The 24,598-nt window shown below is 35.5% G+C and overlaps 1 protein-coding gene across 1 annotated transcript in view; it reads right to left on the bottom strand.

The window, feature by feature from the left end:
• The window catches only part of COL24A1 (collagen type XXIV alpha 1 chain), a 427,584-nt gene that overhangs the window by 77,856 nt on the left and 325,130 nt on the right, over window positions 1–24,598 (bottom strand). The window contains exons 43-46 of the mRNA XM_077119355.1: window positions 24,284–24,340; window positions 22,576–22,629; window positions 16,207–16,260; window positions 16,047–16,100 (exon numbers count right to left, since the gene is read on the bottom strand). Of these exons, the coding sequence (XP_076975470.1) occupies window positions 16,047–16,100; window positions 16,207–16,260; window positions 22,576–22,629; window positions 24,284–24,340 (219 nt within the window). The remainder of the gene's footprint in view (window positions 1–16,046; window positions 16,101–16,206; window positions 16,261–22,575; window positions 22,630–24,283; window positions 24,341–24,598) is intronic.

Here is a 24,598-nt window from a genome sequence, read left to right as displayed (position 1 = left end):
AGAGCCCAGAAGACATTACCATGTGCTTTTCCAAGAAATGCTAAGCTAAGACATGAAACCCAGAGTTTTGCCCCAGAGAAGTTAAATCAGGCCCCACAAATTTTTAAAGAGAAGGCCACTGGAAACTGAAGCTAAAGGTAACCGAACTGGTTATGTCACATGCCTTCCCATGTGACAGACAGCAGCCTTTCTTTGGAGTCAAGGTATCTTTCTCTGGATGTCTCAGTTTGGATATTTTTAAGGCCTTAGAACTGTAAACTTGTAAGTTAATAAATCCCCTTTATTAAAGCTCTCTATTTCTGGTATATCACATTCCTGCAACTTTAGCAAACTAAAACAGTACCCCAGAATAAAATGTTCTTAAATGTAATCCATTCTTGTGGGTGTGAAGCCACTGCAGTAGGACCTTTTGATGAGGTTACTTCAGTTAAAAATGTGTGGCTCACTTCAATCAGGATGGGTCTTAATCATATAACAGGAGCCCTTCATAAGTAAAGTGAAATTCAGACAGAGAGAAAATGGCCAGAATTAAGATGTGAAATCAACGTAACCGAAAAGACAATAGAGAAGCCAGGAGAGGCTGCCATGTATATTGTCTTTTGACAAGCTAAGGGCCAGAAAATCACAACCAGCCAGCAGGAACACTCCTCAGTCTTCAGAGAGAAAGCCTCGCCTTGATGATGCCTTGGATTTTCTTTTAGCTTCAAAATCATAAGCTAATAAAACCTCATTGTTTAAGCCAACCATTGCATGGTATTTGCTTGAGCAGCCTAGGAATCTAAGACAGCTTATCAATTACAAAAGACTCTGTGAAACTCATAACAGGGGATGGGGGTGACACTTTGAGAGAAAAATATTTTCAGTTTCAAAATCATGATTTGCAAAAATCAAAAGCCTGATGTTTTCATATTAAAAGTCCATTTTGGGGGGTGGTGCGACAGTGGCTCAGTGGCAGAATTCTCACCTGCTGCCATGCTGGAAACCTGGGTTTTGATTCCAGGTGCCTGCTTATGCAAAAATAATAATTAAAAAAGTCTATATTGGGGGTGCAAGGGTAGTTCAGTGGTGGAATCCTTGCTTGCCATGCAGGAGACCTTGGATCGATTCCTGGCCCATGCACTTCCCAAACAAACAAAGAAACCAACCAACAAACAAACAAACAAAAAAATTTAACAATGGTGCTGAAATAATTGGATACTCACATGGAAAAATAATGAAATGTGACCCCACCATGCAGCATACAAAACAAAACAAAACAAAACAAAAACAAAAGTCCATACTTGCGTATTGAAAATCAAGGTCATAAAGAACTCATGTAATAAAATTTATGCCATAAAGAACAGATGTAGAAGAATTATAATGATGTGAGAGAGTGTTTTTTACTGCCTAAGGGGATATGAAAATTCTTCCAGCTGGGAAAAGGGAAGAGGAGAAGAGAAGAGAAAGATGCGAGACTTTTAGACACTGGTGGGTGTTCTTGAGAAGAGTCCTTTCCTCTACTCTAACTTCAAGTCCTGGGGTGGATAGAAATAATATCTCCAGAAAAGTTGAGGAATCTAGGTACAGAGGTGATGGCTGGGGAGACTAAAGGTCTTATTAAAAAGTTCACATACCCTGAGTATCAGCAATAAAGTAGAATTCTACATGAGCTATAGAGGCCAGTGGGCTTGAGAGTCTCTCTGTACCTCCCAAATACCTAGCACAGTGTGGGAAGCAGCAGAATGTTATATCCATGCAGCCAAAAGGAGCAAGCACATGGAATTGGAAGCCATATTTGGAGACCTTGCATCTGAGACAAAATAGTTGTTTGTGCCAGCATGAACCAAATATCATCTACCAGGTAAGTCAAGGCAGATGCCAATACGGTGGGATGATGGAAAGGAGAGGTAAAAGGGATGATGTGGATTTCAGTGGATGCTAGTTGAATTGATGAGGACTGAGGACTAAACTCATGTCCTGCTCTCTTCCGCACCATTGCCACCCAGATGTAACTACAAAACCTAAGAAGAAAATGAATGGGGAAAACTCATATCAATGCAGGATATCTGAGTAATTAGAGTTAAAGGCAGTCAATTCATTGGGTTTCTGCCAATTAGGTTTCTACTTAATTGTGGGATGGATATTGCTTTAGTTTGCTAAAGCTGTTGAAATGCAATGTACCAGAAATGGGCTGGCTTCAAAAAGGAGATTTCTTAACTTATAAATTTACAGTTCTGAGGCCATGAAAAATGTCAAAATCAAGGCATCAATAGGGTGATAACTTCTTCCTGAAGAAAGGCTGCTGGTCATCTGGGACTCCTCTGTCACATGGGAAGGCACATGGTGACATCTGCTGGCCTCTCTCTTCTTTCTCAGTTTCACTGCATTCAGCTTCTTGCTTCCATGGCTCAGCTTCTGTGTCCTTTTTCCATCTTCTGTCTTTTATCTTCATATAAGAGACTCCAGTAAGAGGATTAAAACTCACCTGAGGTACGCCTCAATTGAACTAACCTAATCAAAAAGACCCCCCTACAATAGGTCTACATCCATAGGAATGATTAGCTTTAAGAACATAATCATTTCTGGGTACATATAGCTTCAAGCCATCACAGGTACTCAGATTTTAAGTTCCATTATAAAAAACATAAATAAAATTATCTTTTTAGTATACCTGTGTTTATGGCTTAAGATTCAGACATGCTACATATGTATGTGAATGTCTTATTTCAAACCTTCAAATATCAAAATAAATTAGTCACATTTGGGGTTACTATTATGCTGCAGATTATTTCAGAAGAGTTAAATATTATGCCCTATACAATCTACACTCTTTGGCCTATCATCATGAAAACTAGGTTTTTAAGACTTGGATGGGGATCAGGAAGTAGCAAGTCCTGATAGAATGGTGTCCCAAACAGAACACTAAAAGAAAATCAAAACTATGAAAAACATTTTAAAGTATATTTTGACATTTATACTAGGATACTTAAGGCAAAATATACCTATTGGACACCAAGAGTATTTAACAAATAGCAAAACTATAGTCTCTGCTATTCTTAGATGTTCAGATCAGGAACAATTTCTATGGAATAGTTTTATTTGTGCAAACCTTGCTTCTCTTGCTTGACTTATTTTCCCCTTCATTTCCATGGGAACAAAGGAATGCCTAACCCCTCATTAATCTATGAGCAGGGAATATTGAGTGCATAGGGGATGACTGGTCCCCATGGCTGATAAAGAAAGAAAAAGGTACAGAGCAAAGACAGCCATGTGGGTTAAATGTAGAAGCCCAGTTTTGTGACTGCAAAGACCTGGGAAAGAACATCAAGAAAGGCTATGCATATTTCACCCAAGCCCTGTGATTTATTATGCCCCTGACACTGTGCTTTCTTTGTTTTCTTCCTATATATACTGCTGCATCTCCCTACTTGAATAGCAGAGCATTACTTGGGGGCCAGCTGTAGCCCTGGACCAGTTCTCCTGTATATTAGTTTCCTTAAATAAACGTTGTATGATTCATCCATGTCTCTCCGAGGTGTTCCTTGGACCCCAGAGCAAGGGCGGTAAACACCCTGGGATTGGAGACTGTGTTTCTACAGCAGCACAACTTCCTTTCTATAATTATCGTCACCATAAAAGAAAGTAGGCCAGCTAGAAAAGCCATAGCTGTACAATTGAGATTTTAAAAACATATAATTCATGAAAGTGTATAGTATTGGTACCCTTTTTGAGTTTGTGCATTTAAACATTCTCTAAGTTGGAATTGCTGGATAGTGTTATAACTAATCTAAGAGCTAACCAATCACTATACATTAATACTGCATAGGGGTGGTCTGTTTACTAGGAAATTACAGATTGGGCCAAAGGCAAAGAAAATATGTTATCATGTAAAGTGTAGCAATGATTGAGTTGGTATAAGAAGGGGAAAAAAAATCACTCCAACCAATCCCCAAAATCAAATATAAAAAAACTAGAACTATTCTATGCTGCTTTCAAACTTAATTTACTCATATTCCTTTTCTTTAAATATAAGCACCCTATAAATCAATGAGTAGACTTTTTATTCTCATAAGAAAGGCAAATGAATTTAAATGTAGTTTTTAGAGTGCACATAAAATTGTGTTTTAATTTTTACATGGCTAGCTTCGGAAAATATATAGAATAGCCCATTTAAAGTCAGATCCATTTGAGACAGCTTTCTATTCATTTGAACCAGTTCAAAGCCTACTAGAGAAGGTAGCCTAGTTTTTTGATATTTTGGACATTTTTTCACGTCATTTTATTCCAGATCTTATTTGTTTTGTCATTAAATGAGGCTGAAGGATTGAAGTAATCTTAATAATTTGTTAGTTCTAGCTTCCTTTGAGAGGGCAGCTTTAAAAAGAAAACAGATTAAAGATTTGACAAAGTACTCTCTTTTTTTTAACTAAGAAATTTCAATTTACTAAAATTGGAATATTGTTTTGGGAGGAAAATGAGAGTTTGGCTTGAGACCTAGTTTTTTTTTTTTTTTTGCATGGGCAGGCACTGGGAATCGAATCTGGGTTGAGACCTAGTCTTTTAAAGCCATTTATGGACAACTCACTCACATTTGCCTTACGAAAATCTTTTTTAAAAATGTAGTGGTTCTTGAAATTTTCTGTAGCACATAATCTAATTTAACTTGCCTGGATAGCTCATTTGAACAACTGAAACACAGGGAACCCAGACTCAGAAAGAAGTCCCTTAATCCTGTATAGTCTAATGCAATGCCTGGATACATTCTAGAATATATTAAGCAGATAATCAAAAAGTATTGGCAAAGTCCCTTGAGAGATGGGAGAAAAAATAGGGAACTATTAAACTTTACCATCAGGAAATCCCTTTATACTGTGTCAAACTTTAGGGACTTCTAAATCAATAGGCCATTCCCTTGATCCTGAGGCCTAATCCTGTGAAGCTTATGTATGTAGCGGAGAAGCTTAGCCTATCTATAGGCATGCCTAAAAGTTACTTCTGGAGGACCACTTTTGTTGCTCAAATGTGGCTCACTCTCTCTAAGCCCAACTCTGCAAGTGAAATGACTGTTCTCTACCCTACATAGGATATGACATCCAGAGGTGATGTCTCCCTGGCAGCATGGAAGATGACTCACAGGGATGAATCCTGCCTTGGTACCATGAATCAACAATGCCATCCTGACCAAAAGGGGGAAAGAAGTGTGACAAATAAGGTATCAGTGGCTGAGAGAGTTCAAATAGAGCTGAGAGGCTACTCTGGAGGTCACTCTTATGGAAGCTTCAATTAGACATTGCTACCTATCATAACTTGCCAAACCCCAACCAGGACCATTCCAGCCAATCCTAAAGCACACCTACGGCAATACATAAGATTCCACAAGCATTCCATGCACTAGAATAACTTTCTAGAAACCTACAACCTCCAGATGAGTCCCTGGGCCAGATAAGTTCTGAAACTTAGAGGGGCCAGCCTCTGCAGAAATTCAGCTAGTTCCATCTGCCTACCCCATACTATTGACAGCCCCTCCAACATGAAAAAGTTGGAATGGCCATAGTCCAAACACCCCTAAAGAGAGGGACAGAAAGATCAAAGGTGATGGTGGAGTTATATAGAGAAGATAGGATTTAACAAATGAATATGATTGCCAAATCATTAAACTGATACCTCTTTAAGTCTCTAGTATCTTAGAGCAGCTAGAAATAAAAACCTAAAATTGTATAATTGTAACCCATGTCAAACTCTAAAATATGTTCTATAACTAATTGTGGTGTTGTGCTTTGAAATTTATTGCTTTTTGGTATAAATGTTATTTTCACAAAAAAGAAAGAAAAAAGTCAATTGTGGTGATAAAAATTATTTAAGCCTTCTACCCTCCTATATTCTGGAGCAGCTAGAAGAAAAATCTGAGAGGCTGGTATGGTAGCTCATGACAAACTCTGGGATCTGTGCTGTAACTACTTGTTTAAGATGCTTTGAAAACTAGTGCTTTTTTTATATCTTTGCTTTGTATGTATGTTATACTATACAATAAAAAAGTTAAAAAAAAATGTAGTGGTTCTGCAATTGGTTTTGACTTCCTCTTTTTCTTCATAGTTGCCCTTAACACCAAATCTGAGAACCTAATGAATGGATTAGTTGAGTAAATAAATTTAATCATACTTTTCTTAATTTATAAAATACAGCAAAGTAATAGGAGCCTTTTGCATAGTAATGAGGGTCAGGAAATAAAGTTTCTGGCATTGGTTTTGTTGCTAATTAGTTCTGCATCTTAGGTAAGTTATATTCTCTCTGGATCTTAAAGTTCTTCGTCTGAAAAATGAGAGTGCTGTCCAGATAATTTTAAAGGGCTATTTCCAAATCTATAAAATAAATTAAACGCTTTGCAAAATGTAAGAATACAACAAGATGACAGCAATTGGGCAGGACACACCGGTCTTCGAAGGTGCCCTTAGTCAACAATATATAGTCAGTGGTTATTTTTGTTGCTACTTTAACCAAGATGTTAGGATTTAAGGGATGATTATGGTTGCTGAATAATAACATAGATAATATTTTTTTTACTTTCTGGTATATTGGAGTAGACAGAGGGGAATACCTGAAATCTTTGAACTGTAATCTAACAGCTTTGATCTCTGATAATGATTGTATAGCCTTTTTCTCATGTCTTTGTGATTATAAAAGCCTTGTGGATGAACTTCACTTGTATCCATTTAATATATATATACATACATACATATATTTTTTGCCTTTGGAGTCTTGTGATCACTAAAAGCAGCATCGGGTCAGCTCAAAACTAACCTACCCCAATTCCAAAGTTACCTTGATAGTTGAAATGTGTTCTAACCCAAATAGGCCCACCTGGCATGCACAGTAGCTTAGACTTTAACCTATAAATCACCTATACCTCATTATAATACTAAAAATCATACCCACCATCATATTAAGGCTGCCATTTTCTTACATATGTTCTGTGACTAAGCATGTGATCAATTTGTGCATGCTCAATAATTATGTCACCTCTCCTTACATCACTAGAATCATTGTGCTCATTATCCTAAAACCTGCCTATCTTTTTTTTTTTTTTTGCATGGGTAGGCACCAGAAATCAAACCCGGGTCTCTGGCATGGCAGGTGAGAACTCTGCCTGCTGAGCCACCGTAGCCCTTCCCTGACTATCTTTTGATACTATGAAACTATAAGAATCACTGCAGTTTGGGGAGCAGATTTCTGGGCCAACAGGTCATCTGCTCTCTTGCTCTGTGCCTCACAATAAACTCTTTCTCTCTGTGAAACATTGGTGTCTCAGGAATTGGTCATTTGAGTGCACTGGACAAAGAATCCACTGTCTTTAACTGGTAACACTATTTTAAATTCTAAGAAGCTGGAAATATTTACAGAAAATTCATCAACAATCAAAAGTTATAAAAGGTCATCAACCCAGTAGAATGAGAAATCTTTTTATCCATAGAGATCAGAGAACAGAGAATTATTTATTCAAAACTTGGGATATTGATTATGATGAATTTAATGGATTATACTCTCAGTGTCTTTTTATTTTTAACCGAGCACTTATTTTAAAAAGTAACACAGTATAAATATACTCAAGTTCAACTTTATATTCCACCTCACTTCAGAGGAATTTCTTACTCATTCTTAAAGATTATTTCATTAAAACAAAGCAAATCCCAAACAGCTAAGGCTGATCATATTATTTTAAAAATCTGCAGCCCAAATTTCTGTTTGATAGAAAAATTATGGCTGCCATTCAAGCATTGCCATCAGAAAATTTCTGCTTTTTAAAAGAAATTTAAACATTTTAGGGAAAAAATTAATTCCCAAAAAAGCACATTTTTTAAAATGTAACTTTTTATGAGATTCTAGAAGTCTATTTCATTAACATTTTTTTACCCTCAATTTTTACTAGACTGTTGTTTGTCAATGTATGAGGTCTACCATGACTCATCAAAAATTTAGACTCACTACTAATTATGAGGAAAGGTAATAACTAATTAGCAAAATGGCAAATCATTAAATATATCTGAATACTTTATTATGGTTATATTCAAATACATGTTGTAAACAAACTAAGGGTCAACAAAGTATCTGCATATGTGCCTAAGGAAATTCAAAAGAATAATAATTTATAAATTACATATAATTTTCTGCAAATATAAAGGTTTGCTCTCTTGTGTATATTAAAGATCATTTCTTCCATAATGTTTCCACATGGTTACTTTTCAAACCCCATTTCTTCCTAATAATGTGAAGGTAAGTTCAACAGTAATAGAATAAAAAAAAATTGTATATTGAGCTCTTGCTATGTATCACTGTAGGTAAGGGCTTTATATAAATTATCTAACTTAATTGACATAAATATCCCATGAAGAATTTTTAGAGGAGAAAAGAGATTAAATAATTTACTCAAGGCCTTATAATTCACTAAGAGTTCGTGAAGCTGGGATTCAAAATCGAGTCATTTGCTTCTATATTGAAACATAATTTGTCTAAATAATAATAAATTTTGAATGAGTAGAATTTTCTATTTCTAGCATGTACACAAACTTTAAAAAACACTGTAGCTATATTACTTTTGTCACTCTTAATAGGATATGGAAGTCTAAGAGACAGTCTAAGGGATTTATATAGAGAAGATGACAAGCACCTTTATGAACAATTGGCATGTCTTAGTCTTGCAATGCTTGAATTCTGGAATTGTGCCATTCACTTACCCATCCATTCCACAGATTTTTAAATTTTTATTTTTTTTATCATCACAATAGTCTTCTTTTTTGTGAAAAATAATCATTTATACAAAAAAAGCAATAAATTTCAAAGCATAACACAACAATTAGTTGTAGAATAGATTTCAGAGTTTGGTATGGGTTACAATTCCATAGTTTTAGGTGTTTACTTCTAGCTTCTCTAAGATACTGGAGACTAAAAGAAATATCAATATAATGATTCAGCAAATCATACTCATTTGTTAAACCCTACCTTATCTGGATAATTCCACCAACACCTTTGATCTTTCCATTCCATGCTTTAGGGGTATTTGGGCTATGGCCTTTATAGGTATTCTAACTTTTTCATATTGGAGGGGCTGTCAATAATCTAGGGTAGGGAGATGGAACTAACCGGCTGATGTTCTGGAGAGGCTAGCCCCTCCCCTCTAGGTTGCAGGACTTATCTGGCCCAGGGACTCATCTGGAGGTTGTAGGTTTCTAGAAAGTTACCCTAGTGCATGAAACCCTTTGTAGAACCCTAAATATTGCCCTAGGTGTTCTTTAGGATTGGCTGGAATGGTCCTGGTTGGGGTTTGGCAAGTTGTGATAGGTAGCAATGTCTAACTGAAGCTTCCATAAGAGTGACCTCCAGAGTAGCCTCTCAACTCTATTAGAACTCTCTCAGCCACTGATACCTTATTTGTCACACTTCTTTCCCCCTTTTGGTCAGGATGGCATTGTTGATTCATGGTACCAGGGCAAGATTCATCCCTGTGAGTCATCTTCCATGCTGCCAGGGAGACATCACCTCTGGATGTCATGTCCTACGTAGGGTAGAGAGCAATGATTTCACTTGTAGAGTTGGGCTTAGAGAGAGTGAAGCCACATTTGAGCAACAAAAGTGGTCCTCCAGAAGTAACTCTTAGGCATACCTATAGGTAGGCTAAGGTTCTCCACTACCTACATAAACTTCACAAGAGTAAGCCTCAAGATTAAGGGCTTGGACTATTGATTTGGGTGTGCCTAAAGTTTGACACAGTATAAAGGGATTTCCTGATGGTAAAGTTTAATAGTTCCCTATTTTTTCTCCCATCTCTCAAGGGACTTTGCCAATGCTTTTTGATTATCTGCTTAATATATTCTAGGATGTATCCAGGCATTGCATTAGACTATACAGGATAAAAGGACCTCTTTCTGGTTCTGGGCTCCCTGTTTTTCGATTGTTTATATGAGCTATCCAGACAAGTTGAGTTAGATTATGTGCTATAGAAAATTTATGTTCTGGACAAAAAAAGCCTATCTTAGCTTAGTCTCAAAGAGTAGGTGAGGTTCTAAAATATAGACAATGTCTTCCTTACCCCAATGTTCTGAACTACATTAATCCCGACCTGATTGGCTTCATTCTTTTCTCTAATTACCAGGTTATATATATATAAAACAGCCTCTCAAAATTCAGAAATAACAATTACCACTCAGGGATAAATGTGACTGCCATAAGAGCTTACAATCTAGGCGCCTGTTTTCATATAAGCATTTTCTAAAGGAGATCATACAATAATTGCTCTTTTTCTGCTTTATTTTGCCCCACCCAATGTCCCGCAGGTTCATTCACAATGTCGTATGCCTCACAACTTCTTTCCCTTTTATAACAGCACAATATTTGATCATATGTAAACACCATCGTTTGCCAATCTACTTCTCAGTCAATGCACCCTTCAGCTACTTGCATTCATTAGGCATCATGTATAATGCCCAAAGTCTACAGTCCATCAACACTCTCAATTTTAGAGAATTTCATTGTTTCGAAGAGAAAGATAACCAATAAACACACTCTCACCAAATAAGAAATCTAAACCTCCCCTTAACTCTTGTCCCTCCCCCCATTATTTACCCCTGATGTTGCTGTAGTACAGCTGATATTTTCCTGTTAAACACAGGCTTTACAGTATGCTATAGCAGTTTCCCCCCATACCCTGAACACAAACACTCTTTTACAAGAATCATACCTTTGAAGCAGTTCATGCAAGAGCTTGTTTATACTTGTAGTTTTAATCAGTGGGACACATAGGTCTATACAACTCCTTTCAATCATATTCACCTTCAATATGGCAATATTACTTATAGACCCACTAGAGAACCGCCTTCACTTCTATCTATTCCCTGACATTTGAGTTCAACCTCATTAGCTAAATGTTCACCCATCTCTAGCTTCTATGTATCTCTAAATCCCCTATAATCTGTATTGCAAGCCTTGGATTTTACCTTTACTATCATTCCACAGATATTTATTTAGCACTTTCAGTGCAACAGGTACTGGAGAAACAGTGCACAAAGAGCAGATAAGCTACCTACCCCAAGGAACTCGGAAAAAGTGGGAAAAAGATTTTTTTTAGAAAATATATTATGGTTTCAGGGAGCAATAACAGTAAGAAAGAAAAATAAATCACAGTAGAGGAACGGAGAGTGATGAGTGCATCTATCCTTTTCTCTGTGCATCTGCGTGTACCTGCTTTAGTTAACCATAGCTAATAACCAAATGGCTAACATTTATTGTGTCCTTATTATGTCCCAGATACTCTTTAAAATGCTTTACATTCATTAACTCATTTAATCTTCGTAACAATTCTATAAAGTAAGAACTATTAGTGTTTCAATTTTACAGATGAAGAATCTGGGCACAGAGAAGTTCAGTCATTTGTTTAAAGTTCCAAAACTACTAAGTAGCAGACTTGGATGTGAACTCAGAAATTAAGCTTAGCCCCAGAGGTTGTTCACTTAACCTTGAATCTAGGTTATACTGATAGGGTAGGCAAAATCACTTTAAAGTACAGATGCTGTTGGAATAAATTTCAAATCAGCAACTTGGAGGATCTAAAACCAAATAAGGAAGACTATTTAAGATGGGCTATTATTATTATTATTTAAAAAAAAAAATTTTAAAGCCCTGATTGTATCTACTTGGAATCTGCATAGAATATGTTGGATTGCACATTATCTGTATTTTCAAGAAATTCAACTACAGCAAGTTTTAGTTCTCACTTCTTCCCAATTTACCTACTAAAAATTCATTATTAGAGAGTATTAGAGAATGGTAAAACACAAACCAAGGGAAATAAAGCAAGAAATCAAAGCGGCAATCAGCAACCCTAGTAAAAGCACAATGGGGAAATATTATTCTTAAATCAAGATCTACAGTTTGATTTTCACATAGAAAACCTTGGATGTAATTATTGTTTGAAGTCAATGATAAAAGGTAATGGGAATATTTCATGTGTCATTCAATTTACAGAAATAAGGAAATGGTGTAGATTATTACAGAAGATGTAATAGAAGACAATACAGAGAAGGTAAATGCTTTCACTTGAGTCACAAACGGCATCAGAGGCAGAGACACTGGTTGGGATCTGAACTTGTCTAAATTCTCACACAGATTCAGTTTATAATATTATATGGGGGTAACAATCATGACTGACAGAATCATATTTACTTTACACAGATTCAACCCAATTCCAATTTGGCTAGAGAAGGAAAGATTGACTACCTTTGCTGAAACTAATGGCATAATAACTCGAATTAGTTCTGCTTTTTTTCAGTGATCTCAAATACGCTTAAATGAGGAACCACAATAGCAGAAGATACAAGGAAATATTCCAATGACAAGCAAACCATGTAACAAAATTCAATGATACCAGAACCTGTGAAATTAATTTCTAATTCAATCTCTAAAAAGAGCAGTTCAAGTACACTGCCAAATAGGGAAATGGGCACTACTATTTAATTATCAATACACAGATGAAAAGAAAACACAAGAAATCAGTCATTAACAGAGAATGGCGCTTACGTATCTACTGAAATATGGCCTGTATTTATTCATATTCTTTCCCTCTCTTCCTCTCACCTTCTCCCTCTTGCTCTTTTCTCTTTTCCTCTCTTCCTGATCTCTCTTTCTCTCTAATGAGCTCTTGGGTCGTATGCCGGTATTCCCAAAGTAGGAAAGAACTATTTCCCCTGAATTACATGGGATTTAAACTTTCGTTTCTCAGAAACTTTTGGCTTCAACACCCAGTTTCAGCTGACCATATAGGCTGGAGGAGCAGTGGTCTAGTAAGAACATTTGATTTTCACTGATACAATGCGTTTCTTTTTTTTGCTAATTATATCTCTGTGGTATAGTTCCTTTATTTGTATTTATTGAGATATCTTCATGCACTATATAGTGCATCCAAAGTATACACTCAGTGGCTCAGAATATCTTCACATATATGTGTATTCATCACCATGATCATTTTTAGAACATTTGCATCACTCCAGAAAAATAAATAAAAAGAAAAAAGGAAAAACCCCATATATCCCACACCTCTAACCCCTCCCTCTCATTTACCACTAGTATTGCAATCTACCCAATTTTTTTGCCCCTTACCCCTGCCTATTATTTATTTTTTTGTCCTTATTTTTTTTACTCATCTGCATATTCTGGATAAAGGGAGCATCAGACACAAGGTTTTCACAATCACATGGCCACACTGTAGAAGTTATATAGTTATACAATCATCCTCAAGAGTCAAGACTACTGGAATACAGTTCAACAGTTTCAGGTATTTCCTTCCAGCTATCTTAATATACTAAAAACTAAAAAGTGATATCTATATAATGCTTAAAAATAACATCTGGAATAACCTCTTAATTCTATTTGAAATCTCTCAGCCACTGAAACTTTATTTTGTTTCATTTGGCTCTTCCCCCTTTAGGTCAAGAAGGCTTTCTCAACACCATGATGCTGAGTTCTGGCTTATCCCCGGGAGTCAGATTCCATGTTACCAGGGAGTCATGTCCCACACAGGGGTTAGGGCAGTAAGTTCACCAGCCAAATAGGCTTTGAGAGGCAGGCCACATCTGAGCAACAAAAGAGGCTTTCTGGGGGTTACTCTTGGGCATAATTATAAGTAGGCAACCCCAGCCCTAGCCTCCTGTGGAGCCACTATAACACCCTCCAGAGGGGCTGTACCACACTCTGCTTCCTTACCAATGGTGAATAGGTACAACCCTCTCTCCACATTTTCTCAGATACAGGACTTGTATCTCTCTGTTCATTTTTGAATAGTTTTATTCATACATCATACAACCAACCTAAGCTAAAAATTGACGGTTCCTGGTATAATCACATATCAATGCTTTCACCACCACAATCTATATGAGGACATTACCTTTTCTTCTGCAAAGAATACCAAAACCCTCCCCCTCTCCCCTACTTATTGACATTTAGTTTTGGCGTATTGCCTGTGTTACCTTTAATGGAAGCATATTACAATGTTACTGTTAACTATAGACCCTAATTCACATTGACTGTATTTTTTTCCAGTATACCGGAAACCTTGCAATGTTGACACTCATTAGTTTTTCATGTAAAAATATTCTCATATTTGTACATTTAATCACCATCACTGGGTCCACTCTAGGCATCACTGAGTTATACCATCTCAGTATTTATCCTCTATCTTTCCTTCTGGTGTCATACATTATCCCTAGACCTCCTCCCTCAATCATATTTACACTCAGCTTCGTTCAGTGTACTTATATTATTGTGTCACCATCAGATGGTATTATGCTATCCATTTCAGGATCTTTACAATCAGTCCTGTTGAACATTCTGTACTCATTCAGCACCAAATGCCCAATCTCTACCCTTTTTCTATCTGATAACCTGCGTTCTTAATTTTAACTTTCAAAGTTCACTCATTCATTTCAGTTCATAATAATGAGACTATGCAGTATTTGTCTTTTTGTTTATGGCTAATTTCACTCAGCATAAAGTCCTCAAGGTTCATCCACACTATCACAGATTTCATGACTTTATTCTGTCTCACAGCTGCATAATATTCCATCATATGTATATACCACAGCATGTTTAGCTACTTGTCATTAGTGGACATTTGGGCTGTTCCCATCTCTTAGCAATTGTGAATAATGCTGATATAAACATTGGTGTGCAAAAGTCCATTTGTGTTCTTGGCTTCAGTTTCTCTGAATATATAACTAGTCATGGGATCATATGACAATTCTGTACTTAGCTTCCTGAGGAACCACCAAACTGCTTACCACACTGACATAATCTTAATAGATCCCAATAAATGTCAAGAAATTTCTTGTCTTCTTCCTGAGATATACCAGGAAGGAAAAAGGAAATATTGCAAATATGAAAACACTAATTGTAAAAGATCAGAAATTTTAGAATCAAGCCTTGGGAGAATACTTTCATTCTTGCAAATATAAGGGCACGGAATGAAAGAAGTAACAGTGTTCTAGGTTCCCAAATTTTCTTGACTTCTTCCAACTTGGGAGAAATTCTAAGTGAATGAGACAACTGTCTTCCTTTGCTGCAGTTTTTCTTGTTCAAGCTTGCTTTCACTGGGATATTCTTATTTCTTATTAATTTATTAATTCTTATTCATTCTCATTATCAAGGAACCTAACAGGGAGTTACTGAGTCTGTATTAAGATTATTCAAAATGACTTCCAGGTGAGTGAACACCTACTTAGCATATCTGAATTGACTCCAATTTATTAATTACTCCCACAAATGGGAAATCCAAGTATGGGTGGAGGATGTTTAATAAATTACAAGAAATGTAATCTCATATTCATTACTTACTATCTATTCCTACTTACTTTATTATTAAAATATAGTACATTTCTTAAGAATTACATTTAAAATCAGTAGCACTGAACCAAGAATACCATGAAAAGTAGGGTAGCATGAACTGATCATGAGATGACAAAGACATGTTAGCTATATAAGTTAGAGGCAATATCTATCAATGCACAGGGAAAAAGAAGTCTAAATTCAATAAGCCAACAAGTTCTTAATTTGCTGATGACAAATAATTGATTTGTCTTATAGAAAGAAAATCTTAAAACTAATTATGTGTCTGTGCCACACATCAAATGACTATTTCTGTCCTTATCCTTCTTTTATTCTAAAAACTAAAGCAATTTGTCTGATATATTTTTCATACTTCAATGTTGGTTGCAAGGATCATTGCTATTTCTGCTTGAAACTTCAAGAAGAGACTATTAGTTTGGAACAATCTTAGGCAATATTCACAAAGCCAGGGTATACATTAGGGTGCTCGTAAAGGGAAATTTTGATATTAGTCAAAGCATATGAATCAAACATAATCATGTTTTAGCAGAATTATTGAAAAACACCCCATTTTGAGGCCTACAGTGATCCCTGGTCTAGAGGGATGGATGATCACTTGAATTACAATAAATAACAACTCTTTCTGTCCCTATTTTCTCAAGCTAACAATTAACTTTGAATTGTCTTAAATGGTTTCAACTTACTTTAGATCCTCTCTCTCCTTTTAGTCCTTGTTCTCCCTGGTCACCTGGCTTGCCCTTTAATAGAAACCAAAACAGATATTACATATGAAGCAAGGATCAAATAAGTTATACTAACTTTTTTTTAAATGCCAGAATTACAAAGAATGCTTTCAAAACTTACTGGGGGTCCTTGTTGTCCAGAGGTACCTCTTAGTCCTGGTATACCTGCTTGACCCTATGAACAGAAAAAATTCTATTATTAGAATAAATAGAAAAATGTGACTTAGAGAATAGGGCAATATTACTTAAAAGGTTAGTAAAATATTGCAAAATTCAATTTAAAACTCACGATACTCTCTTGGAAACAGGATAGAACTTAACAGCTACTGGATACTATGATGAATGACGAAGAATGTACATGTTTTGCTTTGTTTTTCCCAAGTAAGTGGTCAATGTAGTGGGCTGAATGGTGGCCCCCCCAAATAGGTCTATAGCCTACCTGGAAACTGTATATGACCTTATTTGGAAAAGGGGTCTTTGGCTATCTAATCAAGTAAGGACCTTGATATAAGAGCATCCTGGAAAGTCCATACGGATCCTAGGTCCAAAGACAAGAAGAAGAGCATATGGAGATGGAAGCTGAGATTGGAGCAACATACTCCTAAGAATGCCATCAGCTACAAGAAGCTGGAAGAGGCAAGGGATGATTTTACCTTAAAGCCTCTAGAGGAGCAGTGTGAACTGGTGTTACCTTGATTTCGAACTTTTGCTCTCTACAACTGTGAGAGAATAAACTTCTGTTGTTTTAAGCTACTTGGTTTGTGGTAATTTGTTACAGCAGCCTTAAGAAAGAAATACAACAAGTCAAAAAAGTAATAAAGAGTTTGAGAACAAATTTCTTTTTCAACACACTCCCATTGTGGGAGTATACTATGGTCTCCATTTTTACAAACTAAGCTCATAGCCATTTTGATGGTAGATTTACTGAACTGAAGACTGGGAGCAAATTACTATACATAATGCCAAGAAATATCAAATACTCTGACATTCAGCAATCTGCCACCACACTAGTTTTCCGAAGAAGGAAGGCTGACTTAACATGTTTCCTTTCACAAGTGGGCAAAAGGAAGCTAGCAACAACCCAGGGGTATGTATGCCAGATGAAAGTTACACAGGAAGAATTCTGCATGTAATCCCTTCCCTACTGTCATTTTCGCTTCAGACTTCTTTCTTCCTACTCTTTGAATATCACAGAAGGATGCCTTAGAAAAACAGTTATTGAGCCCATCTTCTTTTTATGGGCTGGGGGAAGAAGGAATTGCATACATAGGCTAACAATAATTATTCTCACAGAATCATTTGAGCCTTCTACGTTTGCATTCTATGAGGCAAATGCTTGTGGGTTTTAAACTTCAAATTCCTGATAAAGGAAATGAATCATGTTTAAGGGAGCGAATGTTGGCAAGAAAGAAAGGTTACTTTGGAGAGCTTTCTCTATAGCACATGGCCACCATAAAGAGAAAATCATCACCATACATGACTTCCAGTAATAAAAAATGAGCAGAATCAGCAAATAACAGAATCAGGTTAATAGAGAGGGAGCTTAATATATAGCATTCAAGTAAACACGACTACTTGTAGGCCACTTATTAAAGAGGATCCAGGGGAGAAGTGGCTGGTGAAAAGCTTGGGTTCCAAGATGAAAGTGAGAATGAGTAGGAATGAGCAAACTAAAAAACTCAGAATTACGATGGCAAATTACAACTTTGCCAATATCCTTGCCTGTAGTTTTACAGAGTCCTTTACATAATAATCAGAATAGCCAACGGCCCCTCTTTGCTTTGTGAAAACTTGACACATCTCACCAAAGACAAATACCATTTTTCTGCAGTGGTAAAAATTAAATACGTTGTAGTAAACATTACTATAAAGTTATGTATGAGAGGTCATGGGAAGTGATGGATTTTGTGTGGTGTTATCAGTGGCAGTATGAGTTGGATAGTTGAGGGGGACTTGGAGAGGATTTTATAAGAGAAGTGATGGTAAGTTGACTCTTGAAGGATAGTGTTTCAGGACATAAAGTAAAAGGAAAACATTCTGGGCAGAGGAAATAGCATGAGAAACAAATGGAGAGTTATTTGAGAGAACATGTCAAGGGAAGAATGGATCTAAGAGGGCTAAGAGGAAGACAGAGAGACTTGTCAGAAAGCTATTGAAATAATCTAGGCAAAAAGTGAGCATCTGAACTAAAGTAAGGCAATGGGGCTATATTCCAGAGTCCCAAAGAAGTGGCCCATTGAATACCAGAGACAAGAGGTGAGAGGAGTGTTGGAGAGAAAGAGGGAATAGGATTAATCTCTTAAGCAAAAAATATATATGGAATACCTACTAAATGTTAACACTGTCCTACTGGCTTGGTATCATTCACTGAATTGCGGAAATAAAAAGAGGAATATCAGATTTGGGGAGGATGACGATTCTATGGCTTGGGCCATACTGAGTTTGATGTGCCTATAATAATGTCCAGTAGTATCTGGGTATGTATGTCTGATGCTAAAGAGCAAAGGCCAAGTGGAAATTTCTTGTTTGTTTGTTTTTTGGCAAAGTATATGGGCCAGGAATCAAACCCCAAGTAGAAATTTATTGTCATTTCAGCGTGTGCAAAAATTTTATGACTTTTGCTAAATGAAAGTAAAAAGGAGTTTGAGTTGGAACATAATTTACTCAAACTATTTCTGGGACTTCGTCTCATATAAGTTTAGCATGACTACATCTTAGATGTCTGCATGTTTCTTTATATACCCTTAAAAGTAGATGTTGACAGGTTAATATAGTTTTCCCCAAATGCCCCTTGGCTCTTCTGAACTTGAAATGATTGTTTTGATCTAGTGATGTATATTTTGCTGGATGAGAGCTATAAGCAACTGCATCTATTTTTATACTGATTAAATGATCTTATATTGTATGTCTTAGATATGTGATCTCTAAGGGGGAGGGGTATGAGGAGGATGTGTCTGGGGTGTCCAGTGTTTTATCTATAGCACCTAGTCTGTTCCTGGCCCACGAGAGACCCTTGAACAGGCTGAATAAGTAGAAACTGAGTTTGTAGAAATTTTAACATACATAACACATAAAAGTGCCATGTATATTGATGTCTAGAATATTTATTCAAGATAATGAAGAAGAAACTTACTTTTGTCATTCTTATTTTTTTAAAGGGGAATTAAGAACACAGGTCGGTGAGAAGGATGAATAAAAAATTAATTCCCAATTAGTTCACAGCCAAATAGAAGAAAATTTGCTATTATCCATTCCATTATTTTCGCCAACAAGATACTCATAAATTTACAATTTTAAGAATATTTGCGAATGTAAAAGTGTTTTTAAAACCTTGAGGAATATGATTATTCAGCCACAAAAAATGAACTAAGTACTGAAACATGGATGAACTTGAAAATTTTAAGCTAAGCAAAAGAAGCCAGTCACAAAAGGCCACATATTGTGTGATTCCATTTCTACCAACTATCCAAAACAGGCAAATCTAGATTAGTGATTGCTAGGGGCCAGGGAGAGGGGGAAATAGGAAATGACTCCTTAATGGGATCTCCTTTTGGGGTAATGCATAGTGGCAATGGTTGTACAACACTGTGAATGCACTAAATGCCACGAAATCTATACTTTAAAATGGGTAAAATGATAAATTTTATGTTACGTGAAGTTTGCCACACAAAAAAAGTAGCTTGGTGATAATGCTAATGATCAGTGTACTTGAAAGAAGTCATAGTATGTATAATTTCCCTCTAGAAAAACAAATATTTAAAAATATCACCTGACTGCTTGGGTGGGAGAAGAAGAACCACAGATGAATGAATAAACAAACTGAACAAACAAACAAAAAACTAAAGGCTGATGGTGTGGTCCAAAATAAATTTTGAAGAACATAACTGCATATTAATTTTTAAGTTATTTGGGAGTAAAACGTAATCCACTTGTTTTTGTTTTCTCTCCCGTGAAAATTTCAGTAAATTTTACACCACTTACTAATTGTTTCACATGAATGGATTTTTTGGGAAAAGATTTTTAAAAGTACTGAGTTCTATGTATCCAGAAGTCATAAGGTCAGCTGGTGTCAACATACAGTATTTGATTCTCTATGCATTTAATCTGTTTCTTTCTGTGCATTCTACACTTTTATCTTCTCATGCAGGTACCACTCTGTTGACAATGTTATATTTTTATAATATGCTTTAATGTCTGATAAAAAACGCCCTCATTTTTCCTCTTTTTTTTTTAAAAAAGTATCACCTGAGGCTACAACAGGAAAACTGAACTTAATAAAGCATGGTTCCCCTGTGTAAATCAAACTTGTGTTTGGGAAAACTTGTGTAGGAGGGAGGTATATGGATCTCCATGACTCTTAGATGCCTAAGTGATAAAACTGGTGTGGTAATCTGGCACCAGATGGCTGACCATTTAGAGTAGAACCATCAACAAATGATAAAATGAGCCTTAAAACCTCAGAAGATAGGAAAACATATAGATCAAACTAGTTCATGAAATATCCACAACCGCAAACTTCATGAGAATAGGTGGAATGATGAAGGACAAACAGATTAGTGAGCCCAAGGAAAACTTTCCCTCTGATGAAGGATTTCCAAATGTCTGACTACCTAGAATAATGGCGACAGGTTTTTTTTTCTGTAAGCCAGGTGAAGAGGTTCTTTACTTTCAACTGAGGAATCAACTGTTCATTTCCTAGTAAATAAACTGATTTAGCTACCGAATGCTTTGTAGCTGTTAGAGACCAAAAGAAAGATACTGCGAGAATCTAATTTTCCTGAGAATGTCTGGAGTCGTGCACAGAAATAGCTAAGGAAGTTTAAGAATTTCTCAAATTATGCTGGAAGTAGTTGGGCTGGCCTCCTCAAACTAAAGAAAAATAATTCCAAATAAATCCATTGACTTCCTTGGATTAAGAAAAGTTTATGTAAATTGGAAACAAAACATGTTTATCATTCTTAAAAAAGCTTCTCTGAAAATAGAAAAATATAAATATGGCCATTATAATAATTTCACAAACATTTAGAAATCTTCAATGTCTGACTAAAAGAGGGCTCTGGAAAATGAAAGTTAAATTTTCAGATTCCTTTAGCTTGAGAAAATCAATTTATTAATGACAGCTATCTACCTAAGAATTTGTTCATTCAATGTGTCTAATCTAAGACCTCATTTCAGAGAAGACTGCTGAAAGTTACCAGGATAGAGGGATATACTGGATCAATTAACCCATCGATTTATTATTAAAAATCTGTTAAGTACAAGGCTCAGAACTAAAAACTGTACAAGAAGGAAAATCATATTCAGACTGGGGGCAAGAGTAAGACACTTGCATATTAACAAATACTCAGGAGAGGCAGGCCATGGTGGCTTAGCAGGAAGAGTTCTCCCCTGCCATGCTGGAGACCTGGGCTGATTCCCGGTGCCTGCTTATGCAGAAATAAAGTATTAGGGTGGTGTGATGGTGGCTTAGCGGAGGAATTCTCGCCTGCCATGCCGGAGACCCGGATTCGCTTCCCGGTGCCAGTCCATGTGAAAAATATATATATATATAATTAGCAAAAAAACCTCCTACAAAAAATAGAAAATATTTGTGTTTAATGACTGATATAAATGTAAGACTACAGAAGAGGGGCAGATTGCTGTTAGTCAGAGTGAGTCAGGGGAAAAGGGATTTGAGTTAGATTATAAAGGACGAGAGGATTTATGTAAGTGAAGGTAAGAAACAATGGCAGGGAACGCTGTGAGCAAAGTAATAAGACAGGGATTACTGAGAGTGAGTTAACGGGTGACCATTTTGTTTAGTAACTGACATTGTAAATGGAGAGGCAAAAGATATAAGGCAGAAATACAGAACATCCTCAATATAAATGTGCTTATAAAAAATGACACAATAAATTCCAACACTGTTTAATATAATTTCAGCAGTTGAAGTTGGTCTCATAAAATCCTTCTAAGGAATGGAAGATGATAAAAACTGATGTAGGGTTTAAGAGTATCATGGCATTCATCCATGTATTTGACAACTATTGAATTCCTATGATATACAAGGAACTTTTTGTTCTAGAAGTTGGGGTTATAATGATGAAAAAGACAGTCAAGATTCCTGTTTTCACAGTTTTTACATTTTGGTGGGGTAAGAAAGACAATAAACAAAGAAACAAAGACATTAAAAAGTGATGACAACTTAGATAACACGGTTATGATAGAAACTGGATAATGTCTATTTTAGATAGAGCAGTCAGAATGTTACTCTCAGGAGGTCACATTTCAGCTGAGATCTCAATGATGCGAAAAAAGCAGCAGGAGGAAGAGATGGGAAAGATGATTCTAGGAAGAAGGAACAGAAAGTACAAAGAGCTAGGCTTCTTCTAGGTCCAAAATATAATAAACTACAAAGTATCTCAGTGATGCTTATTTTCATTTGAAACTGACCAGAACCACAGAACCACATTCAAATTTAGAAACAAGGTGTGAAACTTGAAGTTATTACCTTATACCCTTCGGCTCCTGGCTCTCCTCTCTCTCCTTGTTCCCCTATTGGACCCTACAGAGATCACACACACAAAATCAACTTCACAGCTGGATCTAAGTACTTGTAAATGCAGATGATAAATTAATGTGTATTCTTTTACCAAAAATATGAAAAGGCATAATCCGAATGTATGATTATTTATTTAGTTCCACTGAATAATTTCAAAAAACCCATTATAGTGACATCAAGGACAGCATCAAAATATGCTAAGCCCTGAATTTTATAAAGATTATTTCATAACTGTTCTGCCAGGGAAAATATTTAAGAAAAGAAGTTTAATTTAAAAATACAAATTTTAAGATGAATAAAGTATGTTTTACATGATGTCAAAAGAACATGTATTTTTATATAATGTTAAAATGACTGAAAATTATTTAAGAACTGTTAAACCACTTAATCAGATTAATACTATGAGATACTTAAATGGTATTTTAAAAGTGTCTCATAGTTAATCCTTCTTCACCATTTTTACCAGAAATTCTGTTTATTCTTTAACCTGTAAAATTTTTAATTAAATTAGGTTAATGCATCTGATAAAAATTGCACATATTAACTTTAATTCTCAAGGCAGAAATTAACCTAATCAACTTGAATTTACTTTTTCTAAACATTTCTAATATTAAATCTTTTATATAATAAATCATTCAAATGATCTATTCTACAATGTACTTGAAACATCTGTTATCACATACTAGTACCTGCTACTGAAACAGATACTAAAATTGAAATTAGCTAGCAAAACCATAACAGAATTTATTATGTAGCATTATTGATTTAACTTATTCTTAGATGGATAAAATTACTGAACATATATAAAGACATTAATCTCTGACTACTTAAATTATTGAGGATATTTTTGGTCTATTTTCACTCCGTTCCCATCTCTATTATTACATTATATTTATAAGATAAAATTACCACTGTTATGTTAGATTTTTAATAAATGAATTATATTTCTGGTGGTATTCTTTAACCCTGGCCTATCTGAATCTTGGAAAAACCAAATTACACTTAGTTCTATGAACTAAAAATTTTTAATTTTCCCATTTATTTTATATATGTCCCCTAGACATTGCGTGGGTCAATCTGTATCATAGAGATAGTTAACTCAGATAATCAAAGTTACAAGAATAGCTACTTAAAAAAAAACAAACATGGTTATATTATCTCTTAAAATGTTTAATAAAAGATTATATCTTAGTGGTCTTTAAAGGTTCTTGGTTCAACTAACTGGTTAGAAGGATTCTGGACTCTTTTGGCAACTGTATACAGCATAAAAATAATATATAAATAATAAAAATACACAGATTAAATTTTTGAATACTGCAGAAATAAATCTGAATTTGACGATTAAATACCTATTTTAAAATGTCTAGAGTATGTAATTTTTAAAATAATCTCTGTAAAAAGGTTTTATGTATACACATTACAAGTCAGGGAAGCCACTGTATTGAATCTATTTATTATGCTAAAGATCTTGACTTGGATATTAATATTTTTCATATCTATGGCTTTCATATCATTTAGATGTTTGTGACCTTAAATACTGCTCTCCTATCAAACCGATGTTATGAAACTAAGAAAACTTTTTGAAAAGTTGCAATTGGTGTTGTCACTGTATTATAGTAACTGCAATTTATCTTAAAGCATTAAATAATTAACCTACTGGTTCACCTCGAGGCCCAGGTGGTCCTAGGACTGTGTTATCCTCTCCAGGGTAACCCTACAATTAAATAATGAGGTATAAAATAACACCAAATTAATAAAACAATCTTTACAAACATTATTTTCTAATATGCCTATTATGCTGTAATATATTAGTAAATATACAATCTTGTTTTATCTTTTTTAAAAGAAAAACTACCTGAGAAACTAAGCATATGACATTTTATATACAGTTGTAATTTATATATAGTTCTGCTTGGAAGTGCCAATCTGTTTTAATTACATAAAAAGCAGCTTATTAAAAAAAGCAGCTTAG

This window comes from Tamandua tetradactyla, chromosome 11 (genome assembly GCF_023851605.1).
Source record: "Tamandua tetradactyla isolate mTamTet1 chromosome 11, mTamTet1.pri, whole genome shotgun sequence".
In the NCBI taxonomy this organism is placed as follows: domain Eukaryota; kingdom Metazoa; phylum Chordata; class Mammalia; order Pilosa; family Myrmecophagidae; genus Tamandua; species Tamandua tetradactyla.
This window is presented reverse-complemented; position numbering and strand designations above follow the sequence as displayed.